Source organism: Aethalodelphis obliquidens, unplaced genomic scaffold, assembly GCF_003676395.1.
Source record: "Aethalodelphis obliquidens isolate GAN/ISIS:26980383/991018 unplaced genomic scaffold, ASM367639v1 scaffold95, whole genome shotgun sequence".
Classification (NCBI taxonomy): Eukaryota; Metazoa; Chordata; class Mammalia; order Artiodactyla; family Delphinidae; genus Aethalodelphis; species Aethalodelphis obliquidens.
The window spans coordinates 3,837,385-3,860,283 of NW_020838039.1; the positions used below are offsets into that span (position 1 = coordinate 3,837,385).

General features: G+C 38.8%; 1 protein-coding gene across 10 annotated transcripts in view; it reads left to right on the plus strand.

The window, feature by feature from the left end:
• Nucleotides 1-22,899, plus strand: part of WDFY3 (WD repeat and FYVE domain containing 3) — a 264,038-nt gene that overhangs the window by 179,463 nt on the left and 61,676 nt on the right. For 8 of the 10 annotated variants that reach the window (XM_027095853.1, XM_027095860.1, XM_027095857.1 and 5 more), the window contains 11 exons: nt 984-1,219; nt 2,410-2,544; nt 4,990-5,169; nt 6,546-6,779; nt 13,748-13,847; nt 15,432-15,592; nt 16,603-16,832; nt 17,937-18,046; nt 19,658-19,840; nt 21,180-21,337; nt 22,435-22,512. In XM_027095853.1, the coding sequence (XP_026951654.1) occupies nt 984-1,219; nt 2,410-2,544; nt 4,990-5,169; nt 6,546-6,779; nt 13,748-13,847; nt 15,432-15,592; nt 16,603-16,832; nt 17,937-18,046; nt 19,658-19,840; nt 21,180-21,337; nt 22,435-22,512 (1,805 nt within the window). The remainder of the gene's footprint in view (nt 1-983; nt 1,220-2,409; nt 2,545-4,989; nt 5,170-6,545; nt 6,780-13,747; nt 13,848-15,431; nt 15,593-16,602; nt 16,833-17,936; nt 18,047-19,657; nt 19,841-21,179; nt 21,338-22,434; nt 22,513-22,899) is intronic. The other 2 variants (XM_027095855.1, XM_027095863.1) reach the window with 2 other exon arrangements.

Here is a 22,899-nt window from a genome sequence, read left to right on the forward strand (position 1 = left end):
TTCCATTGAATCTCTAGCCAACATTTCTTCTGTACTGAGCACTGTACTAGGTTTGGGGTGGCAAAAGAACTAGATGTTTGAGGGCTTCCCTGGTGGCGCACTGGTTGAGAGTCCGCCTGCCGATGCAGGGCACACAGGTTCGTGCCCCGGTCCAGGAAGATCCCACATGCCGCAGAGCAGCTGGGCCTGTGAGCCATGGCCTCTAAGCCTGCGCGTCCGGAGCCTGTGCTCAGCAATGGGAGAGGCCTGCGTACCGCAAAAAAAAACAAAAACAACTAGATGTTTGAGTTGTTTCCCAAAGTTAGTTAGTTAGTTATATAAAGGAGGAAACAGGATTGATAGAAAGGCTGGTGCTGTAAGCCACATTAATAAGCAGTGATCATCTCCTGGTAGAGCTGTGGTTCTAGACAGATTTTGGATGTTCAGATAACCACAGTGACAGTGGGTTCAGACTTGCTATCCCACTGCCAGACAGCTTTCCAGCAGAGTTACAGATCATGTTGTGAGGAAAGATTATTTTGCATATTCATTTTGTCTTGTCTCTTGATTCATAGATCATTTAAGGTAATTAGTTTATCATGATTTTCAGGACAAATGAAATATATTAACTATATTTTTAAGTTACATTTTTTTTGTAGCATCTTAAATTCTGGCTGTTTTGAATATTACTTTCTTCTTAGGGAAATGTTAGAGCTCTTTGGAGGTCATTCTTTTAATGAGTAGAATTTATACTACCTCTTGTATCTGACTGCCTCAGCTGTGTTTTGAGACATGTATCCTAATAGACAGGCTTGCCAAAGTCAAAGAGATAGTAAAGTAAAACTTTTGACTGAAAGATTAATTCAACAGTTGAATAGTTACTTATATTAATGTGAATGTTCTGGATGGAAATGTCACATATGCTGAATTACTCCTTTCTTTGTTAATGTAGCATGGTAATCGATTATTAATTTTGTCCTTATCGTTGTTTCCTCTTCTCTTAGGATTCAACGTGGGCAGGAGTGCTGGTGGGAGATCGACTGTCAGGGAGATTAACCGGGATGCTTGTCATTTTCCTGGTTTTCCAGTTCTTCAGTCATTCCTTCCTAAACACACTAATGTCCCTGCCCTCTATTTTCTCCTCATGGCATTGTTTCTGCAGCAGCCAGTTAGTGAGCTGCCTGAGAACCTGCAGGTCAGTGTGCCTGTCATCAGCAGCCGATGTAAGCAGGGTTGCCAGGTAGGAATTATCTAGTAGGGTGTAAGTGTAATTACATTTGTTAGAAAGTCACCGCAGGGTGATGGGTTAATCACACTAAAATCAACTGGTTCCATCCCTTTCTCACGTTTGGGATTTGATTTGGAACATAAAAATCGGAAAGTACCATAGACAATTTTCCCAAAAAGAAGTCCTTTGTACCTATTTGGTCTTTTTCTCTTTATGGTTACTCTATATGATTATATATGCGTGAAGACTTTGGATGATATTTTAATGGTGATCAAAAGAATTCTTTTGAGTAACATGATTTTATCTAGAAATATAATTTCTGTAGAATTAAAAATGGAGTAGTGTACATACCATAAATTGGGTGGGTATGAAAGGATTCTTAGTACAAGTCTGATTAGAAAAATGTTTTTAAATTCTCAATGATAGATAATGTCCACGTTAGGAAAACAGTAAGGCTTTACCTGATTTCTAATCTGAGACCGTCATGGATATTTCTATATAGTTCATGTTTGTGGCACTGCAAAGACATAGGAATTTAGTTTTAAACTCAGTTATACTTCCATAATAATGCCAAAATGCTATTCAAATCAACTCTAGTCATTGACAAAACCTTTTAAATGAAAACGCTGAGTCTGTACCCATACATTAAGTCACAGTACAGATTCATGCTTAGCAGAGTTTGGTTGGTTATGTAATTTTCAAAATAAGCATGACACCATAGTCATAAAGTGTTATATAAAACTACTATGAATAAATCTCCTCAAACTGATTTTTATTTCATCAAATCTTCATCTGTATGTAACCTAAAAGTGAATTAGAACATTTCTGAGAGTGGGGGAAAGAGTAAGTTCAATGTGCTTTTTAAAAAGATCCTGCTTAAGACCATCAGTTCTTTAATTTCATCGCCTAGCTAATTAGCAAGTATTTTATTTTTGTTTGTTTTCCTTAGGGAAAAAAAAGAAAATTATGTTTTTAACATAGATCTAAGACGGGATGATACATAATATTCACTTTGCCTTGTAAATGTAAAAATGAGTTTTAAAATATAGGAGGGAGGAGTGCTAGGTCTCTATCTCTTTGTCATTGCTCACTTTGGAAAAAACTAATTAATTTCAAAGAAATTTTAGAATATTAGAACTTTTGAGGGTCTCTACTGAAAAAAATTGGCAACGGCTAATCTTTATTCACTTTCACCTCTGCAGTTTGATTTAGATTCCATTTGGACATTTATCTTTGGAGTGCCTGCCTCCAGTGGAACTGTGGTCTCTTCTATCCATAACGTATGCACAGAAGCTGCTTTTTTATTATTGGGGATGCTCCGCAGCATGCTGAATTCAGTAAGTTCCTGAGATACTGATACCTGTCGGTAGTTCTTCCTGCCTGTGATATTTTTTAAAATAGAAGAATCCTTTGCTGTCATAACTCTTTATTTACTATGTGGTCTCTGGAACCTCAGCCTCTGTGTTTTGTTATCTTTAGTGTAAGGAAAGACCATGCAGTTGTTGAGATCCTGAGCTCGGGAGCTAGGTTCAGAATCCCTACTCTGGTACTTCAGACATACTAACCTCATGTGCGTCAGTTTCCTTATGTATAAAATGCTGGTAATAATAGAATTTATCTCTTAGGACTCTTGTGAGGATGTATGAGTTAGTATATACACAAAGCACTTACAAGAGTGCCTGGTGTAGAGTAAGCACTTCATAAGTGTTAACTGATGCTGTTAGCGCTATAAAATACATATTTCAATGTATAAGTGTATATAACGAATATATATTGTACTGAATGTCATTGCAATATGTTGTTTGAACTTTTAAAATCACTCTCATTTAGAGATTTAAAATGTTATCAGTGCAAGTTTTATTTTGTATTTGTTTTTATGTTTTCTATTCTAATTATTTCTAACTTAGATATGAAAAATTGAAAGAGTAAATGACAAAATGTATGTTCCTACCTTTCTTACAGGAATACCGTGAATAATGATTTAATTTGTTTATACGATTTAGGATCACATTGTAAGAGGAATTATTAACCAGACTCTTTGGATTACAAGTACCTGATAAATCTGATTTTAGTCAAAACTATTCTTATGCCGTCTAAGAAAAGAATGTTACTATTAAATGTGTTAATTTAGAATGCTTTGGGATTCTTGTTTTGGTTTTTATTCATAAACAATTATAAAAATCTAAGCTGAAAAAGAAGCCACTCTCTGGGGAAGTATCAGAAGATAAGCATTGTTGAAATATATTCTTTTTTTGTTACTCTTTTATCATCATCATCACTGTTATTGTTGTAAGGCTTTTAAGGAAAAACAACTCCTATGTGTCTACTTTATTCAATATTCTACTACAACGCTACTTTACTTCTGACACTTCTGGTCACCAAGTATGTGGAAGGTTTCACCACACCAGCTGGGTGTTCAACAGTTCAATTCAGTTCTGACACTATCTACTGGGAGGTAGCATCGGGTACCACAGGTTGAGGGCTCAGTCTCACAAGATACCCCTCCCCCCCACCAACCCTGCCCCACTTCAAATGCTAGTCACAAGTCCAGGTTGTTACCTGTGTTTCTGACTCACCAGTTATAAATTTCAGGTTCCCGTGACTGAGGAAAACATTTTACCTCCTAGATTACCAGTTTATTATAAAAGGACGTATCTCAGGAACAACCAGCTGGAAGAGGTGCATAGGGCAAGGTGGGAAGGGACACGGAGCCTCCATGCCCTCTCCGTCCTGCTACTCTCCCAGCACCTCCACGTGTTCATCAGTCCAGAAGCTTTCTGAACCCCATGTTTTTTATTTTTATGGCACCTTGATTACACAGGCATGATTAATTAAATCATTGGTCACTGGTGACTGAGCCTGGTCTCCAGCCCCTCTTCGTCCCTGGGGGCTGTGGGGAACAGGTTCGGTTAACTTCCAGCCTTCTAGTGCCATGGTTGGTTCCCCTGGCAAGACAGCCCATCAACATAAACTCAAGTGTGGTGGAAAGCAGCTTGTTATGATTAACAAAAATACACATTTATGGCTCTTTTATCACTTAGGAAATGCCAAGGGTTTTAGGATCTCTGTGCCTGAAATGGAACAAAGACTAAATATATATTTCTTATTATGAATCACAATATCACAGTTGCATAATGGTTAAGAGCACTGTTCTCATTTTTTATATGACAGTAGGAAGCTCAGAAAGGTCAAGTAACTTCCTCATTTTTTTTTTTTTTTTTTTTTTTCGGTACGTGGGCCTCTCACTGTTGTGGCCTCTCCCGTTGCGGAGCACAGGCTCCGGACGCGCAGGCTCAGCGGCCATGGCTCACAGGCCCAGCTGCTCCGCGGCATGTGGGATCTTCCCGGACCGGGGCATGAACCCGTGTCCCCTGCATCGGCAGGCGTACTCTCAACCACTGCGCCACCAGGGAAGCCCAACTTCCCCATTTTTATCTTAATCCTAACTCTCTGGCGTGATGGAGGATGGGGCCACTTTGATGGGAATAGAGCCACTACTGGCTCCAGCCATACTCATGTTGATAACGATGAATAATCAAAACCATTGACTCTAGTTACTGAGCTGTGAGTACTGAAATGAATAGAAAAATATCCTGTCAGTTTCTAGGGGTATCACCTTTGTTTTAGCTTATTTCTAGATTTGTTGGCCTGTGTGTTTGCTCCTGTGTGTGGTTTACAAGAGTTCTGGACCATCAATTTATCCGTTTTTAGAAGAGTAGTGAGTAACATTTAGTAGTGTCAGTTTTTCTAACATGTTGTTTCCTCTCTTGTCCCCATGACAGCCTTGGCAGTCAGAAGAAGAGGGATCTTGGCTCCGGGAATATCCTGTGACCCTGATGCAGTTCTTTAGATACTTGTATCACAATGTCCCAGACCTGGCCTCCATGTGGATGAGCCCCGACTTCCTGTGTGCATTAGCAGCCACGGTCTTCCCCTTCAACATTCGCCCTTACTCAGAGATGGTAGGAAAGGGGGAGGAAAATATCAAAACTGGAATTAGTCTGCTCCAATGGTTAGCAGATTTTTTTGGCCAATCTTTTAAGCTTCTCACCAAGTTACAGTTTCATAACTTTCTGCTTCATCTCTTACATCATTATCTGGTATCTGGCTCCCCACATGCTCCTTCTGCTTTCCCTTGAAATAACAGTGAATTCTACTTCCTGTTTTCATTTACCATATTCTTGTAAGTCCCTCATTAGTGAATTCCATCTTCATGCAGTTGTTGATCCATTTCTTCTTATATTTAATGATAGCTGTATAGTTGTGAAATCAGGTTACAGAACTCTAGTCAGACCAAATTTATTTCCACTTCATTTGTCTCAGGAATTAGCCATCTCCTGCATTTAGTCTTTGCAAATTAATTACAGGATTGATTGTCTTTATAAGAAATGACATGTGTGTTTGTCCCTTCTGTTCAACTTTTTCTATTTTGTTCAACGGTTATTTTTCATATTTTGCACTAAAGAGAAAGTTATTAGACTGTAATCATACGTAGTATAAATACTTCTTTTGTCCTTTAAAACGAACCCAAAAGACAGTTGTTCTTCCATAGAACTTCAGAATTTCATGATGTTTTGTCTTACTTCTACCACTTACTCAAGAGGCTGGAATAAGGTATCTTCTTCATACTAATTTTTCTTCATGTATAATGGTGAAATACTCGTTCTAAAATTATGGCGATTTTTAGGAAAAAAGCAAGTATAGCACATAACCTTAACACCATGGCTTGTTTATAATTTTAGAATCCACATTTTTGGTAAAAAAAGATTTTAGTAATATTTCGATGTATTTTCCTTGTCGGCATCTTGTAATCTGTCTTCTAATCCTTCTTTCTTTTTCTGTTGGCTCAAACTTGGTACTAGTTTTGTATTGCTTACTTATTTGGGTTTTTTTTTTTTTTTTAACCTACAAAAATGGGTCAGCCCTTGGGTGCAATCATTATGCCAGATCTTTATCTGAAAGTCTATAACACTTGACTTCTCAGTAGGTATGTTTTAAATAAGCAAATATAGTCATTCTCATTTTATTATTTCATTTATTTCAAGTTCAGTTATCCACAATAGAGATAAAATTCAACATAAAGCAGTTATATGGTTAGTGGCCAGTGAGTAGTTTAATATTAGAAAGAGCATGTGTTGAGTAATCGTGACATATGGTGCCCGATTACCACCCTGAAAAGAGAAAATAAGTAAAGCAAAGTGAACGATGTAATGCACTGAATAGCTTAATAGGAGGGAAACACTGAACAAAAATACTGTTGCTGCTACAATTTGGTGGAAGTAAAAATATCAAATGAAATCGAATGTGACTAGGATATATTTCCACTTGATTTTACTAGGTGACTGATCTTGATGATGAAGTTGGATCTCCAGCAGAAGAGTTTAAAGCCTTTGCAGCAGACACAGGGATGAACAGAAGCCAATCAGAGTACTGCAACGTGGGTGTCAAGACATACCTGACCAATCACCCTGCTAAAAAGTTCGTTTTTGACTTCATGCGGGTCTTAATAATAGACAACCTCTGTCTTACCCCTGCCAGCAAGCAGACTCCACTAATTGATCTTTTGTTGGAGGTAAAGACAAAGAAATGCATTTACATCTCTTTCAATTTGTTTTTATAATGAGAGCGTTAATAACCAAGCAAGTTTTATGCCACATACCTTTCAGATTTCTAATTCTTTTGGGTTGTAAAGGCAGAACATATCATGAGCTATGGGAATTTTTTATCACAAATGTGCTAATATACACCCTATCAATTTGTTTCTCTTCTTTCTATTCTTCTTGGTATGTCCTTAATTTAGTCCTTTATCACCCTTCCCCTGGATAGACCAGGAACTGACAAACGTTTTCTGTAAAGGGCCAAATAGTAAATATTTTCAGCTTTGTGGGCTGTACAGTCTCTCACAACTACTTCACTCTGCCATTAATGAGAAAGCAGCCACAGACAATACATAAATGAGTGAGCGTGGTCGTGTTCCAGTACAACTTTATGTACAGTAACAACTATAGGCTGAATTTGGCCTATGGACCTTAGTGTTATAGCTCCTTCCCTAGTCATTTACAGCAGCATTGTCTCCTTAGCTTATAACTTCCTACTTCAGTCCCTCTTATTTATCACTTCCGGTATTATTGCTTTTAGTGTCCTGTGGGGCTTAAGGTGTGGTGCATTGCACATAATAGGTGCTCAATATGCGCTTACTGAATTTTCCCCAAGGCAGCAAACTTGTAGGTTGTTTGGTATCTGAGCTCAGGCTCCTATAACAAAATACCATAGACTGGGTGGCTTCAGTAGCAGACAGTCATTTCTCACAGTTCTGGAGACTGAGAAGTCTGACGTCAGGATGCCAGCTTGGTCAGGTTGTGGTGAGGGCCCTCTTCCTGGCTTGCAGATGGCTGCCTTGCTCTCACATGGCAGAGAAAGACCTCAGGTGGTTATTCCTCTTCTTATAAGGGCATGAATCCCCTCATGTGGACTCCCCATGACCTCATCTAAACCTAATTACCTCCAGAAAGCTCCACCTCTCTAATATCATCACATTGAGGGTTAGGGCTTAATTTATGAATTTTGCGGGGGGACACAAACATTTAGTCCATTGCACTTGCTAATTCTCCTGATAAGTGATAAGAACTAGCTGATGCATCAGAAAACAAACCCTAAAGTGGTCACACTGCTGGCTCTAGAAATTGACCATCCCTGAAAACCAAATGTTCACCTAGAAAAATCTCAAGAAAAAATAGAAGATCATTGAAGGGGATCTAATATATAATTAGTTGCCTATACATTCATTCTTTTGGCCAATTCATATAAATAGGGTCAAGCAGTACATGCCAGAGCTCTGAAAATAATGTTTTATGAAAGATTCAATCAGTGTAAAAGACTAACTGCTTCTCTCTGTGAGGAGCTTTCCACATGCCGCCCTCAGCAGTTTGACAACTGAACCTGCACTTTCTCTGCTCCCTCTAGTGGCGAAAACAGTTAACTTTTTATTTGAAACCTTAAAATCCCAGCAAATGTTTTATCTTATTCATGTGAAAATACCTGTTTGATCAATTAAAAGAAATCAGTGTAATTTAGGTACCAGTCACGCTAAGCACTTTAAAGCATTTTTTAATTTATTTATTATTTATTTATATATCTTTGGCCGCTTTGGGTCTTCGTTGCTGCGTGCGGGCTTTCTCTAGTTGCGGCGAGCGGGGGCTACTCTTCGTTGTGGTGAGCGGGCTTCTCATTGCAGTGGCTTCTCTTGCTGCAGAGCACGGGCTCTAGGCACGTGGGCTTCAGTAGTTGCAGCACTCGGGCTCAGTAGTTGTGGCTCACGGGCTCTAGATAGAGCGCAGGCTCAGTAGTTGTGGCGCACAGGCTTAGCTGCTCTGTGGCATGTGGGATCTTCCTGGACCAGGGCTCAAACCCGTGTCCCCTGCATCGGCAGGCAGATTCTTAACCACTGCGCCACCAGGGAAGTCCTATGCAAAGCGTGTTAACCGGGACCACAGTGTTCAATATTGGCAGAAAAATAATTGATTTCATCAAGAATTCATCTGGTAGAATTTAAAAGCCTGCCTGGTGGAGCTTGTCCTCTTTGGAAACTTTAAGAAGAGAGATGGCTAGTGTTTTAGTGCATGGGGTAAGAATTTGAAGCATTCTGTGCAAAATAAAATGGTTTTCAGAAAATAACAGGATAAAGTTAAGAATAGGTGTTTGTAAGAAAGCATAACTGAGCCAAAAAATAAAATACACATATGTAGAGGAAATGGGGTAAGTGTATGTATTCAGTAATAACAGTCTTGTAGGAATCCTAATAGCTAATTAACTAGCAACGGGTAAATTGTATAATTGTCTTTTATTTTGGTTTTCTGTATTTTTCAGTAAGGAAAGTTTGATATGACATGTATTAACCTTGAGATAACATTCTCATTATTGTGGACACTAACTTGCCCTGAAGTGGAATTTTATCTGATTGCATTAGGGAGTCAGGGGTGGTAGTATTTTAGGAAGAACCAGGGAGTGTCAAGATTGAATTTCCTAAATAGATTATCAACTCTTTAAAGTTAGGAACCAACTTTCATGTGTCCTTTTGTCTCTCACAAAGTTAGCTCAGTGCCTTGGTGTGTTCTTTAAGTTTTTCTGAATTATTTAACTATAACTATATCCCTGGCAGTTCCCAAACAGGAAGATATGATACCATCTAATAAGAAAGAGATAAATTTGCTTTTAAAAATCAGTGCTTTGAGGAACTTCAAATCTAATACACAAACACAGAATACACATACAAAAAATATTTAGTGGAAATGCTGTTGCATTCCATGTCTTCCCATGGTGTAAAATAATAAATTACAAGCATATGATTCTGAATGTTACAATTATGAAGTCTATCTCTGAAGAAAGTCAACAGAAGAACTATCCTATATATTTACCATTTACCTACGTGAAGGAAGGTGTTTGAACCAACTGATTTTTGGGCTGATATGCTCAAGCCAGGCCATTTTCAGTCTTATGATTGTTGGGATGTCATCGTAAGAGTGTCTACTTACTTGATTGTATCTATAAAAGAATGTGTGAAGTTATCTTTATTAGCAGTCTATAAAAATAAAAGCTTCCCATTCATATAGACTGGCTTGAGTGTGAGTCAGGCCAAATACAAGGGAAGCAGTGTGGTGTCATAGAAGGACCTGGTTTGAATTCTGGCCCTGTGGTTTATTATGTAAACATTTTATTCTCACTGAGCTAAATTCATCCTCTAGAGAATGATGTTATATACTGTCTCCCCTGCATGATTTTTGTGACAGTTAAATATATATAAATCACCCAGCAAAACTATTTTGAGAAATTAAACATGTGCTGCTTATAGCTGTGTAACCTTGGCCCAGCTTAGTTCTCTTCACCCCTTACAGTTTGCCCATCTTTAAGATAGCATAAAAATAGAACCTGTCTCTGAGGACTGTTGTGAGAATTAAGTAAGGTAATACATATAAGATTCATAACACAGTGCCTGGCACGTAAGACCTGCTCAAAAATCAAATGGCCTGTGGTGGCTTATACAATCACCAGCGTCCTCTGCTGTCACCACCAGGCATCTAATGAAAGGCCAAATGAATTTGCTGCATGTGGCCACGGAAGGAAAGTACCTGAGAACAGATCAAAAAGTACTTGTATATACCTGAAGGAAAGAAATATGATGAAACAAAGGAGGCTGATTTGGAGTGTGTGCCTGTCTGAGGAGTTCGCTGCTTTCTGCTCCCGCCATCTTCTAAAAGACCTCCCCGTTCCCATCAGAGTGCAGCGCCCCCTGCAGAGCAATAAACAAACCAAAAGAAGTGGCAAAAGTGGGCAAAGAGAGTGCTATGAAATAACTGAGAGAAGAGAAGCCAGTCAGGCTTCTGCAGTCAGAAGGACAGAGCGCAAACCCCTCTTCCTTGAAGGCTTTTCCTGTTACGGAGCACTAAAGGCCTCCCCGGCAGAGCCAGAGGGCTCTCAGCCACGGGGAGCACATGTGCCCACGACGACTCTGCATGGTGTTCCCAGGCCTCAAAAAGGACGCTTTGAGTCTTTGAAGACTCGTGTTGTTGACTGGCTTCACTGTCTTCTCTGGGAAGACAGATCTCACAGGCAGAGCAGAGCATAGGGCTCACCCTCTCTTCCTTCGACCCTGAATTCATCCTGGTTGTCTGGTGGGCCAACCAGGTTTATCTAAAAAAATGGAGAGCTTGTGGCTGAATTGCTCTTGTTGTGCATTTGTTAACTTCAGTATGGAGATTTTTAGTAGGGCTGGAAGAGTATGGAATGGCAGGTGAAGTGCTGAACTTTGGCGTCAAAGAAACTGACGTTTGAAACCTAGTTGTGACTTGACCAAGTGACTTGACCTCTCAAAGCCTCAATTACCTTATTTCTAAAGTGGAGATGATAGTATCTACTTCAAAAGGATATTGTGCACAATGAGATAAGGTACATAAAACTAAGCACTGTGTAGTTACGTAATTGTAGTCCAGTGAATTGTTTTAAAAAAAGAAAAAAACACCCAAGAAAACTATGCATGCACTCATAAAGTCTTAAGTCCGTTAAAAGTTAGGCTACTATGAGTATCAGCAAGAACATTTGAACTTGGCAGTTAGAGCCAATAACAGAGTTAATTCTGGGTCATGATCATTCATGAAACAGTTTCAGTGAGAGGAATCAGAGGATTAAATATGCCTGTTGGTGACTGAGCCAGCCTTAAATCCTTATAGAATACAAAAGAATACTTTCTAATTAAGTAAAAGTAACTATTGTTGACAGATCAAACTACTTCTCTATGTTCTATGTTCCCTGTTTTACATACTCCAAAACTTTGTCTAATTAAGATTTTGTAAACCCTACTCATTATTACTTATCCCATTAGCCACATTGAGTTGATTATAATCCTGAATGAGTATTGCCATCCTCAGGGGTATTTAAATCCTCCTGTGAGTGGAGAGCCTTACTCCTTCGTAAATTTTGATCACTCAAGCTGTTTGAAAATGGTCTCTTATCTGATTGCAGGGTAGTCCTCAGACCTATCAATCTGTCTTGTCACTTAACCACTTGAAGGTCCTCGCTTTCCTTCCGTTAACAGGGGTGGGGTCTTGATGTACTGTCAGCATGAGGAATAGGCAGGCCTTGGCCCCAACTCTTCTGCTGACCATTGTATTAGTCTGTTCTACACAGGAAAATGTATTAAGATTATAAACAGGGACTTCCTTGGTGTCTCAGTCATTAAGAATCCGTCTGCCAATGCAGGGGACACGGGTTCGAGCCCTGGTCCGGGAAGATCCCACATGCCGCGGAGCAGCTAAGCCTGTGCACCACAACTACTGAGCCTGCGCTCTAGAGCCTGCTAGCCACAACTACTGAGCCTGTGCTCTAGGGCCCACGAGCCACAACTACTGAGCCTGTGTGCCACAACTACTGAGCCTGCTCTCTAGAGCCCACAAGCCACAACTACTGAGCCTGTGTGCCATAACTACTGAGCCTGTGTGCCACAACTACTGAAGCATGCACACCTAGAGCCCGTGCTCCACAACAAGAGAAGCCACTGCAATTAGAAGCCCGCACACCATAACTAGAGAAAGCCCACACGCAGCAATGAAGACCCAACGCAGTCAAAAATAAATCAATAAATAAATTTTCTAAAAAAAGATTATAAACAACATGTCATGACCTTCACTTTTTCCCAAATTATTCTAATGCCAAACCAAACTCCTAAGAACTAATATTCTTTTAACTGTTGCTAGGCCCATGTTTTTCATTTTAAAACAAAATATGTTTTATCAGAAAAACAGAGAAACGTTCATTACAACTTTGGTTGGTTTTTGAATCCTTAGAATAATATCTTTGATCTGAATATAGGATTCCAATTTTAACTGCTTTTTTAAAATCTTCACCAGCACCACTTTGAAAATCAGAATAGAAAGAAGTGGGTTTTTCCCCAGTGGAACAGATTTTAACTTTAAATGCATAAAGCAGAACAGTGTTCTATAGCCCACTTTTGCGGCATGGTCATAAACATAGTCCTGGACCTGTCTGTGCGAGAAGAAATAGATTCTTTAACTTCACTTGCAAAGCATCAGTACTCTGCTTGTAACTACAACATCCAGATCTCTTTTTAAGAAACAAATTTATGTCAGTTTATTGAATCGTTCAATATCCAGCTCCTATCCAAAGCCAGCTAACATGACTGGCATTTGAGAAGAATGACAAAAAGATCTTTCCTACCTTTCATCCCTGTGTTCCCAGTGCTTTACCACCTCTCAGGCTAGAGACTTGAAAGTTATGCACCTGGATCATACCACCCTAATTACCAAAAGAACTGCCATCAGAGAACTATAGTTTAACTTTGTGCCCTAAACTTTTATTCAAGATAATTTTAAAAATCGTCTTTGTACTGTATAAAACCATTATCAAAGGTACAACCTACAGGGCTGTTCATTGTCCTCTTTATAAAAACCCACAGGGAACATTCTTCTCAGAACAATCTTAGGAAAACATCTTTGCTGACTATATAGTATGCTTCCTTTTTTATAGATAATTAAAGGCTTTGTAAGTCATATTATTATTTTTTCTCCTTCTTGACCCTAGGAAGCTCAAAGCAAAATTGTGTGCTTAATTGATTTTTTTGATATAAATACTTGCCTCCCCATTGACTTTACCTTCTTGGTTACTAGACTCCTGAGCTTTTGTGTTTGTTTAAATGGCTTTATGATTTATTTTATCTGTATCTCATTAGAAACTGCCAGATCTCTTTTGGAAGTGAGGTAGATGGATAATAGATATCAAATATTTATTAAATACTTAAAATGTTTAGAATACTGCTTTTGGAGGAAAGGATTCAAAAGAAGGTATTGTTTCATCTTTGCTTCTATTTGTTTTTTAATCTATGGTCAGAAAAATAAGAGAGTATAAGCATATATACCATCTCTTGTGACATATTCTACTACTTACCAGTAGTTTTTTTTAATATAACTATGGTTGATGAGCCTTACCTTTGTTTACTGGGTTCTGTTTCTAATTCTAAATTTTATTGATTAGGCTTCCCCTGAAAGATCGACAAGAACTCAGCAAAAAGAATTTCAGACTTATATTTTGGATAGTGTGATGGACCATTTGCTTGCAGCTGATGTTTTATTGGGTAATATCATGTTTTATTTTCACTCTGTTAAAAGTACCTATAATCACTTCCCTTCTCTATCTAAACCCCAAGTATACCACTTTTTTAACTTCATCTTTTTCCTTCTTTTCTGTGCATTTTCCCCTTATTGGTATTTTCCTATAATGAGGAAAAGGCCCATCTATCTCCTTCCTTTGAACGTGGGATAAAGGATCAACAACAGGGAGTACTTAAGCTGCTTGTCCACGTTCATATGCTCAGAGGTGGCAGGAAGAGGACAAGGAAAGAGAAAAAATGTTTTTAAAACCATATTATGTGAACAGTATATTTTTATGAATTATCTAATACTTTTAAAAATTACTGTGATATACTTACAAATAAGTTACAAATGTAGCACTCTGAATTACCACCCAGGCAACATGCCTGTATAAGAGCACTCAGAAATGCATTACCAGCACCCTCAGAAACTATACCTATTAGTGGAATTATTCAGTTATAGGTATCTATGTTATTCTTTAGAATGGCTTTCAGGATGTAAATTCAAAGCACATTAAAATGTTTTTCCTGTATGTCTCTAGTTACAATAAAACTACAAAACTTGATACATTTACAGTGGAGCTAACATTTATATGTAAAACAATGACAAAATTTAAAGAAGGAAAAGTAATGATTTAGCATATTTGCTACTTGAATTTCTGGTAATTATATAAATCATAGAACCTCCATGCTATTACATTATCATTTTTTTTTAACAAAGTAAGTTTGCCAAGAAAATCTTTAGTGTTGTCATAACATGCAGCTCTCAAACTGTGGTGTCAAGTCAGACTTTTGTATTTGTTCTTATCGCTTGAGAATCTTAAGTAACATCAGTCTTACTACATAAAGACACAAAATGAAGAGTTTTGCATTGTGTAGTGATTTAGAGTTAGGTGGGAATAATAATTACAGTCAGTTAAGGCTCCTAATTTCTAGAAAGGAGGGAGGGGCTTAAAGGGGGCATTCTGTTGGAGGAGGAGCCAGGAGGATTAGTGTTGAGGCAGTATGTACACAGCGAGCACACTGAAGCCACCGGGGCAGCTTGTAGAAGAGAAACAGTGCTGATGGGAATCATGGAAGGGGTGAGAGGTACCCCATGGCACCACCACCACTGATGGTACTCTGTGTTTTACAGTTCTTTTGGACCTCTCTTTTGCCTCCATTACTTCATTGTGCTTAAAGTTTTGTTTGATGATTTGTTTTGCCCTTTAGTAGTTAGACAGAATCAATTTACAACTAATAAACTGACTTAATTTTTCTCTCAAAGGGAGGCTATGTGTCACTGACAGTTGACGAACTGTTTGCTTATCACAGACTGTCTTAAGTCAGTAAGAAACTTCAGTCTCCATCCATAACACTTTTATCCTGCAGAAATTATTTCTTCCAACATTTATCATGACTTCTGGCCATGAACATCATTTTGCTTAAAGTAGTACATAAGAGCTAATGGTCTTATTTCTAACGGTAGTAGATGTACTCATCTTGCCTTAGCCTGATTTGTTGGAGGGTCTGGTCTTAGGCTGGTGGACATCAATTTTCTTAAGACATTTTTTTCCTGCTGGAATTTAGGGGAAGATGCATCTCTGCCTATTACCAGTGGAGGGAGCTACCAAGTATTGGTGAACAATGTGTTTTATTTCACACAACGTGTGGTGGACAAGCTTTGGCAAGGCATGTTCAACAAAGAATCTAAACTTCTTATAGATTTTATAATTCAACTAATTGCACAGGTAATCCATTGTCACATTAGTTGTAGAGTACATGTTTTCCTATTGAAAAACTTTGCCTCGGGTGTCAAAATTGTTGGAAATAAGTGTAACTAGTAAGATAATGAATGTTGACATTTTAATGTAAAGTTCAGCTTATTAGAAGTGAATAAAACGTAGGTCTGTAACCATTCCCCCCCTTACCCGTGGCCCGGTGCCAGTGTGTCCAGTATGTAAAACTTCCTCATTCTCTCAGGCTGTGGGCTCCCACTGCCTTCCCCACTGGCATTGCTCATTGCTAACCACATAGCTGGACAGCTTCCTGTTGGTTTAAAGACCTTAAGTTAATACGATTTGATAGATTTTCATAGTATGATGCATCAGTGTGTCAAGATTTAACAGAGCATGAAGAGTTGATATTAGAGGAGTATTCTCTTCTTGTAATTGAATCTTTACAAAGTTCACTGTAGTCCTTGTTCCTTTGAAGATGTCATATTAGTGTGTGTTTGTGGTACTTTTTCCGGTTTGGCACAAGTGATAAATCTTATTCAACACACGATGTAGAAAGTAGGAAATACTGTTGTCATGTTATTAGACACACACATGTCACCCAAGAATTTTTTAAGAATAAATTTGTATTTAAGCCAAAGAGAAAAGTTCTCACATGAGATGAAACAACGTCAGAAGTTCTTTACTAACATTTTAGGTAATTTTTTTTTTTTAGTAATTTTGAGTAGCGATTGATCACCCTTACAAAACTTGTGGGGTAGGAGTCTCTACCCAGATGGCACTTGCCCGTGTTCTGAGGGAGGCTGCTCTGAACACAGATGTATATACACACAGCACTCATCTCATTACATTTATGTGTCTCGTGGGTTCTGAACCTCATAATAGCAAGAGCTTTGTATTTTTTATCTTAGCACCCCAGTACTTAGCATGGTGTCTGATACATAATAAACCTAATAAATGTTCATGTGTGAATGATAAGCAGACTTTTTTTGTCCATTTTATTAAAGTATCTCTCATATCTTTAGTCAAAAAGAAGATCCCAGGGATTGTCACTGGATGCGGTTTATCACTGCCTCAATAGGACCATATTGTACCAGTTCTCCCGGGCACACAAAACAGTCCCGCAGCAAGTAGCTCTCCTTGATTCACTCAGGGTCCTGACTGTAAACAGGAACTTGATCCTGGGCCCTGGGAACCATGACCAAGAATTCATTAGCTGTCTGGCTCACTGCCTCATTAACCTGCATGTTGGAAGGTAACTCTTTTAGGTTCAGTTTGAATTTGTCTTTGATATTTTTCTACCAGAACTCTTTGTTCTACTTTTCTGATTATAACATTTCTTTTTTCTTTAATCTCGGTTTTACTTAAAACTTCATGAGAAGGTAAAAGACAAGGGTTGAATTTCTGCAGTGAAATAATGAGTATATTTTTGCTTTAATTTTCTGTATCTTTAAATTTTTTGTTAATCACATGTCACATATATAATTTTTAAATAAGAGTTTGCTTTTCAAGTAAATTAGATACACACTGTTGGAGGTTAAGAGGGGTAAAAAGATAAGAATGCAATAAATAAATGCAATATATGTTAAATGGGTAAAATTAGTATTTTGCCACTGATTGCTTTGCAAAGTATTTCTTTGGTGTCTGCTGGGGGCCAGGCAATGGATTAGGGACTAGGATGAAATGTGAATGAGACAGACCCTGTGGCAGGTCTTGGAGCATGCAGTCTACGAGGGAGGATCCATAACTAAGCAATGTGCTCTTGCTACAAGCACGGTGCTTTGGGAACACATAACAGGTGCCCCTAGCCTGGGAGAGACACCTGCTGAGTTACAGCTTGAACCTGGTTGAGGATGAAGTTAATCCTCCAACGAGAATGGGGAAGAGTGATGTGGGAAGAAAGAGTCATCTATGCGATTGCCCAGAGGGCAAAAAGAATATGGCACATGTAGGAAACTGCAGGTATTTCACTGCTGCTGGAGCAAAGAGTGGTGAGATAAGATATGGGAAAGGGGGCACAGTCATAGGAGGAGAATGTTCTTAAATGAACTTTTCGTAATTTTTAGGTAAAAATGTTAATAGTGATAAAAAAGTGTCTTAAATAGTACGATTCTCCTCTTAATGCTGTAATTTAGTTTAATTACATTCAGTCGAGTGGATTTGTGACCTCATTGCTTAAAAATGGCATTTTCATGATAAACTATAAGTTCTGTTCTGTGCATCTGCCAAATGTCTGCCACTTATGGAGCTCTGTGACAGAGCCAGCGTTTACTTGTGTCTGCAGAGTAGTACTTAGTCATCACAGTTTACAGCTGCAGTAATTTCCTTCATATAGTTTAAACTGACTGGAATTTTTCAGCAATGTGGATGGGTTTGGACTGGAAGCAGAAGCCCGCATGACTACATGGCACATTATGATCCCCTCGGACATTGAACCAGATGGTGGTTACAGCCAAGATATTAGTGAAGGTAGTTATCTCAATTTTTTCCCCCTTTTCTCTCCACTCATTTCTAAGATATAACCAAAAAATCCGACTTCAGAAACCGCCAGCATTGAAAACCAATCTCTCCATAGGGCATACCTGAACATATACCAATATGCCCGCCAGCATATACCAACGTGCTAGCTGTACATCTCCTTATGCCAGGATGAGTAAACCCCTGATATTGCTCGCCCTCCACATTTTATAGTAACACCAGGAAACTTGGTGATACTTACATTTGCACAAGCAGTAGTGCAAATATGATACTAACTTGGCGCTTACTATTAAGAGAGCTGGCTATTGATAGTATTAGGCCAATCACAGTAGAGGCAAATATTGCTTGAGACAGATTGTCAGTACTACCATTTTTATTCTTCCTCCCTTTTTTAAATCTAGTTTTCCCACTGATTTTGTAATTATCGTGCATATGAGAGTCTTTGGGTGGATTGATTTCTAATTTCCAACGTTGTTCAGTTGAAAAGATTAGATAATTACAGAAGTGTTTGTCTCTCCAGCAATATTTAGTGTGGTAGTTTTGCATATGATTTTATCCTTTGTAGGTCCAGCACTCATTCTTTCATTCATTTAAGCATTAATTTGTTCTCTGTTCTTTCACTAAAATTTCTTAAACCCCAGACACTAAGGACACAGTGATTGTTTTCACCCCCCAAGGAACTAACAGTCTAGAACACTGGTTCTCAAAGTGAGGTGCTCAGACTAGTAACATTGACATCATTTGGGAACTAGTTAGAAAAGCAGATTCTCTGGCCCCATTCAGATCTACTGAGTACTCAGTACTCAGATACTCTGGGGGATGAAGACCAGCAATCTGTTTGAACAACCTCCCAGGTGATTTTGATGCTTGCTAAAGATGGACTGGCCTAGAGCAGGAGTCGGACAAATTAGCAAGGAGTCCAAAGCAAGATGGAATTTAATAGTAAAAGCTCTAAAAATATTTGTTTACTATTTCTTTCCTTTTGCAAAATCATCAAGAACAATTAACTTATTTGTGAATATACCTTAAATATTTAGATCTAAAATTTACTTTTAAGTGGAGAATAAGTTCTTTTCTTTTATAGAAGAAGCTAGACAATGAAATATATATGTAATTTCCAGTTTTATAAATAAATATGTAGTCTTTTTGCTTGATATAAAGTTTTTTGGTTTTTTTTTTAAGTTTTCCAAGTAGCCAATTGCATTTTTGGTTATCTGAATAATCCTTTTTTTGTTGTTTTGGTTTTTTTTTTGGTTTGTTTGTTTGTTTTTGCGGTACGCGGGCCTCTCACGTTGCGAAGCACAGGCTCCGGACGCGCAGGCTCAGCAGCCATGGCTCACGGGCCCAGCCGCTCCGCGGCATGTGGGATCTTCCCGGACCGGGGCACGAACCCGTGTCCCCTGCATCGGCAGGCGGACTCTCAACCACTGCGCCACCAGGGAAGCCCTGAATAATCCTTTTTTACTGAACTGGCTATGATATGAAGCATTTTTTGGACAATTAAGTACTATACATCTAAGTTGAAATTCTTCAATAAAAAAGAAAAAAAATACTAACTACCTTTATATTCTTTTTGATCAGTTGCTGTTTTTTATTTCCTAGGGCGTCAGCTTCTCATAAAAGCTGTCAACAGAGTTTGGACTGAATTGATTCATAGTAAGAAACAAACCTTGGAGGAGCTTTTCAAAGTCACTCTACCAGTGAATGAAAGAGGCCATGTGGACATAGCTATAGCAAAGCCGCTCATTGAAGAAGCCGGTTTGAAATGTTGGCAGAATCATCTAGGTAAGACAGTTTACAGATATCATGTGACAAAGGGACTTACATACAACTATCATATATGGGTGCACTTTGGATATGAAATTAAAACTTCCCCCGAAAGATATTATGATGACAATAGAAATGAAAATCAATACAGTATAGCCCATTCTAGAATGATTATGCTGAGATTAGGCTTTTCTTCTTAGATTTTTCTTTTAATTTTATTTTGTTTTTGTTTTTTTTTTTTTTTGCGGTACGCGGGCCTCTCACTGTTGTGGCCTCTCCCGTTGTGGAGCACAGGCTCTGGACGCGCATGCTCAGCAGCCATGGCTCATGGGCCCAGCCACTCCGCGGTATGTGGGATCTTCCCAGACCGGGGCACGAACTCATGTCCCCCGCATCAGCAGGCTCAACCACTGCGCCACCAGGGAAGCCCTCTTTTAATTTAAAAAAAAAATTTTTTTTTTTATATGTGTTATACATCAGGCATCTATGAGCTTGGTAAATAATACATTGCTCACAACTTTAGTATGGTCACCATCTTGGTTATGAGTCTACATCCCTTATCTATAATTCTGAAATTCAAAAAGCCCTGAAAACCCAAGGTGTTATTATTAATTTGATGCCAAAATTCACTTGGTAGCAAAACCTAACCTATCTTTGTTTATCCTACTAGGCATTAATATTAATACATTTTGCTGCAGAAATATTAATTATTATATTATTAATTATTGTTTGTTACCTTAGACCTTCTGGTGGTCTAGGGTGATACAGTACATGTACTGTATTACCATTTTTTTTTTTTTTTTTTTTTTTTTTTTGCGGTATGCGGGCCTCTCACCGTTGTGGCCTCTCCCGTTGCGGAGCACAGGCTCCGGACGTGCAGGCTCAGTGGCCATGGCTCACGGGCCGCTCCGCAGCATGTGGGATCTTCCCGGACCGGGGCACGAACCCGTGTCCCCTGCATCGGCAGGCAGACTATCAACCACTGCGCCACCAGGGAAGCCAGTGTATCACTTTCTTAAAATTCTAAATTCCAAAGTATACACAACACCAAAGATTTTAGGTAGGGGACTGTGAATTGTTATTAACATAGAAACTGATTACAGTTAAAATAAATTTGCATATTACTGCAGAGCTATGAGGTTTCAAGCAAATGTGAGTTCAACTAGTACAATAAATGTCATGCAGCTATCCTTATACAAGATAAGTAAATATAATATCTGAGAGTGTCTGCATCTGTAACATAAGCTGCTTTTGATAACTACAGAATTGTGGTTTGTAACTATTATGCCAAAGTATTAAAAGTAAGGCTAATAAATACATGGAGAAACTGTAAAATACTCTAATTTTAATTTTGTAGCCCATGAAAAGAAATGCATAAGTCGAGGAGAAGCTTTAGTGCCCACCACACAATCCAAATTGTCCCGTGTCAGCAGTGGTTTTGGTCTTTCCAAGTTAACGGGATCGAGAAGGAATCGAAAGGAAAGTGGGCTTCATAAACACAGTCTTTCCACCCAGGTACATTGTTTCGTTTTATTAATGATATGATTAGAAATTTGTAATTCAAGGTTTAGTTGTAGTGTTTTATATAATACACTTAATACATGCAAGCATATGATTTGAAATGGAACTTTTCTGCATTTTTGCTTTAGACAGAAGAGAGAAATAACTCAGGTTGTGGAGCCTTCTCCCATTTTATTATAAAATTGCACTATGAGTGTTGTGTATTTACATCCATTGCATAACTGGACATAAGATGAGATTCAGATATTGATATATGATAGACTATGGATAATTTTTTCTCAGCTCTCCCAAACCTTCCATTTTATTAATAGTTATATAAATTTTAAAGCAACAGCAGACAAAATAGCTTTTTATTTTTTATAATTTTGTTGTACATGCCTGAGATTGATTTTTTTTTTTTAACTCATCTACCTCCAGCATTAATTTCTTCCTCATCATACTGTCTTTGCCATCGCAGAATATTAGTGGCAGCTGTGAAAAGGGCCTGGGAGAAACCATGTGTATGAGTCATTCCATGTGTCAGGTTGGGTTCCCCAGGAAGCACACTCTGAGAGGGAGTTTAGTGTGCAGGATGTTTATTAGGGGTGCCCTTGATATTTGTGGATGGGAGAAGAAGGAAGCAGGATTGGTCACAGGGAAATGTCAGGCTACAATGCAGGTCTGGCGACAGACCCAGCTGTGACCCAGGTGGAGCTTTGGTACCAAAATGACCTGTCAGAGTTGACCTTTACTGAGCTGAAATGGCTGAGCCTGCTTGCCTCCAAATCAGCCAGTGATTGTGGGGTGCCCACAGCTCTCTGCAGCTGAGGAGATCCCTGAAATACTGACAGCGCTCCCAGAAGTTGTGGCAGTGAGCCCTTCCTTGAAAGGGGCACTGGGGGATGGGGGGTATATGGATCTGTGTCCATCACATAAGCCTCTATCAGATTCATTATATAATTAATCTTTCAGAGTTTTCTGTGGGGTTTTTTGGGTGTTGTTGTGATGCCTTTAATAGAATTTTAACTAACTTGGGGGCATTATTTCAAGGCTAGTTAACATTTTTTTCCAGGAAATCATGAAATATTAAGACTTTTTCCACTCATTGTTAGGAGATTTCTCAGTGGATGTTTACACACATCGCGGTTGTTCGTGACTTAGTAGACACACAATATAAGGAATATCAGGAGGTAAGAATCATAATCATAATAATGGTTTGTTTTGCATTCTTTGAGTGAGAAAAGATTGTTTCCCTTGGTATCTTCCTCCTGCTTTTAAGAATAAGTTGCTGAACTGAATTTATCATGAGATAATGTTTTGTTTTGTTTTTTTTGCGGTACGCATGCCTCTCATGTTGTGGCCTCTCCCGTTGCGGAGCACAGGCTCCGGACGCGCAGGCTCAATGGCCATGGCTCATGGGCGTAGCCACTCCGCAGCATGTGGGATCTTCCCGGACCGGGGCACGAACCCGTGTCCCCTGCATCGGCAGGCGGACTCTCAACCACTGCGCCACAGGGAAGCCCAGATAATGTTTTTGATTATCCCTGCCAGCAGCTACTTTGGCCATTGGTTTTAAC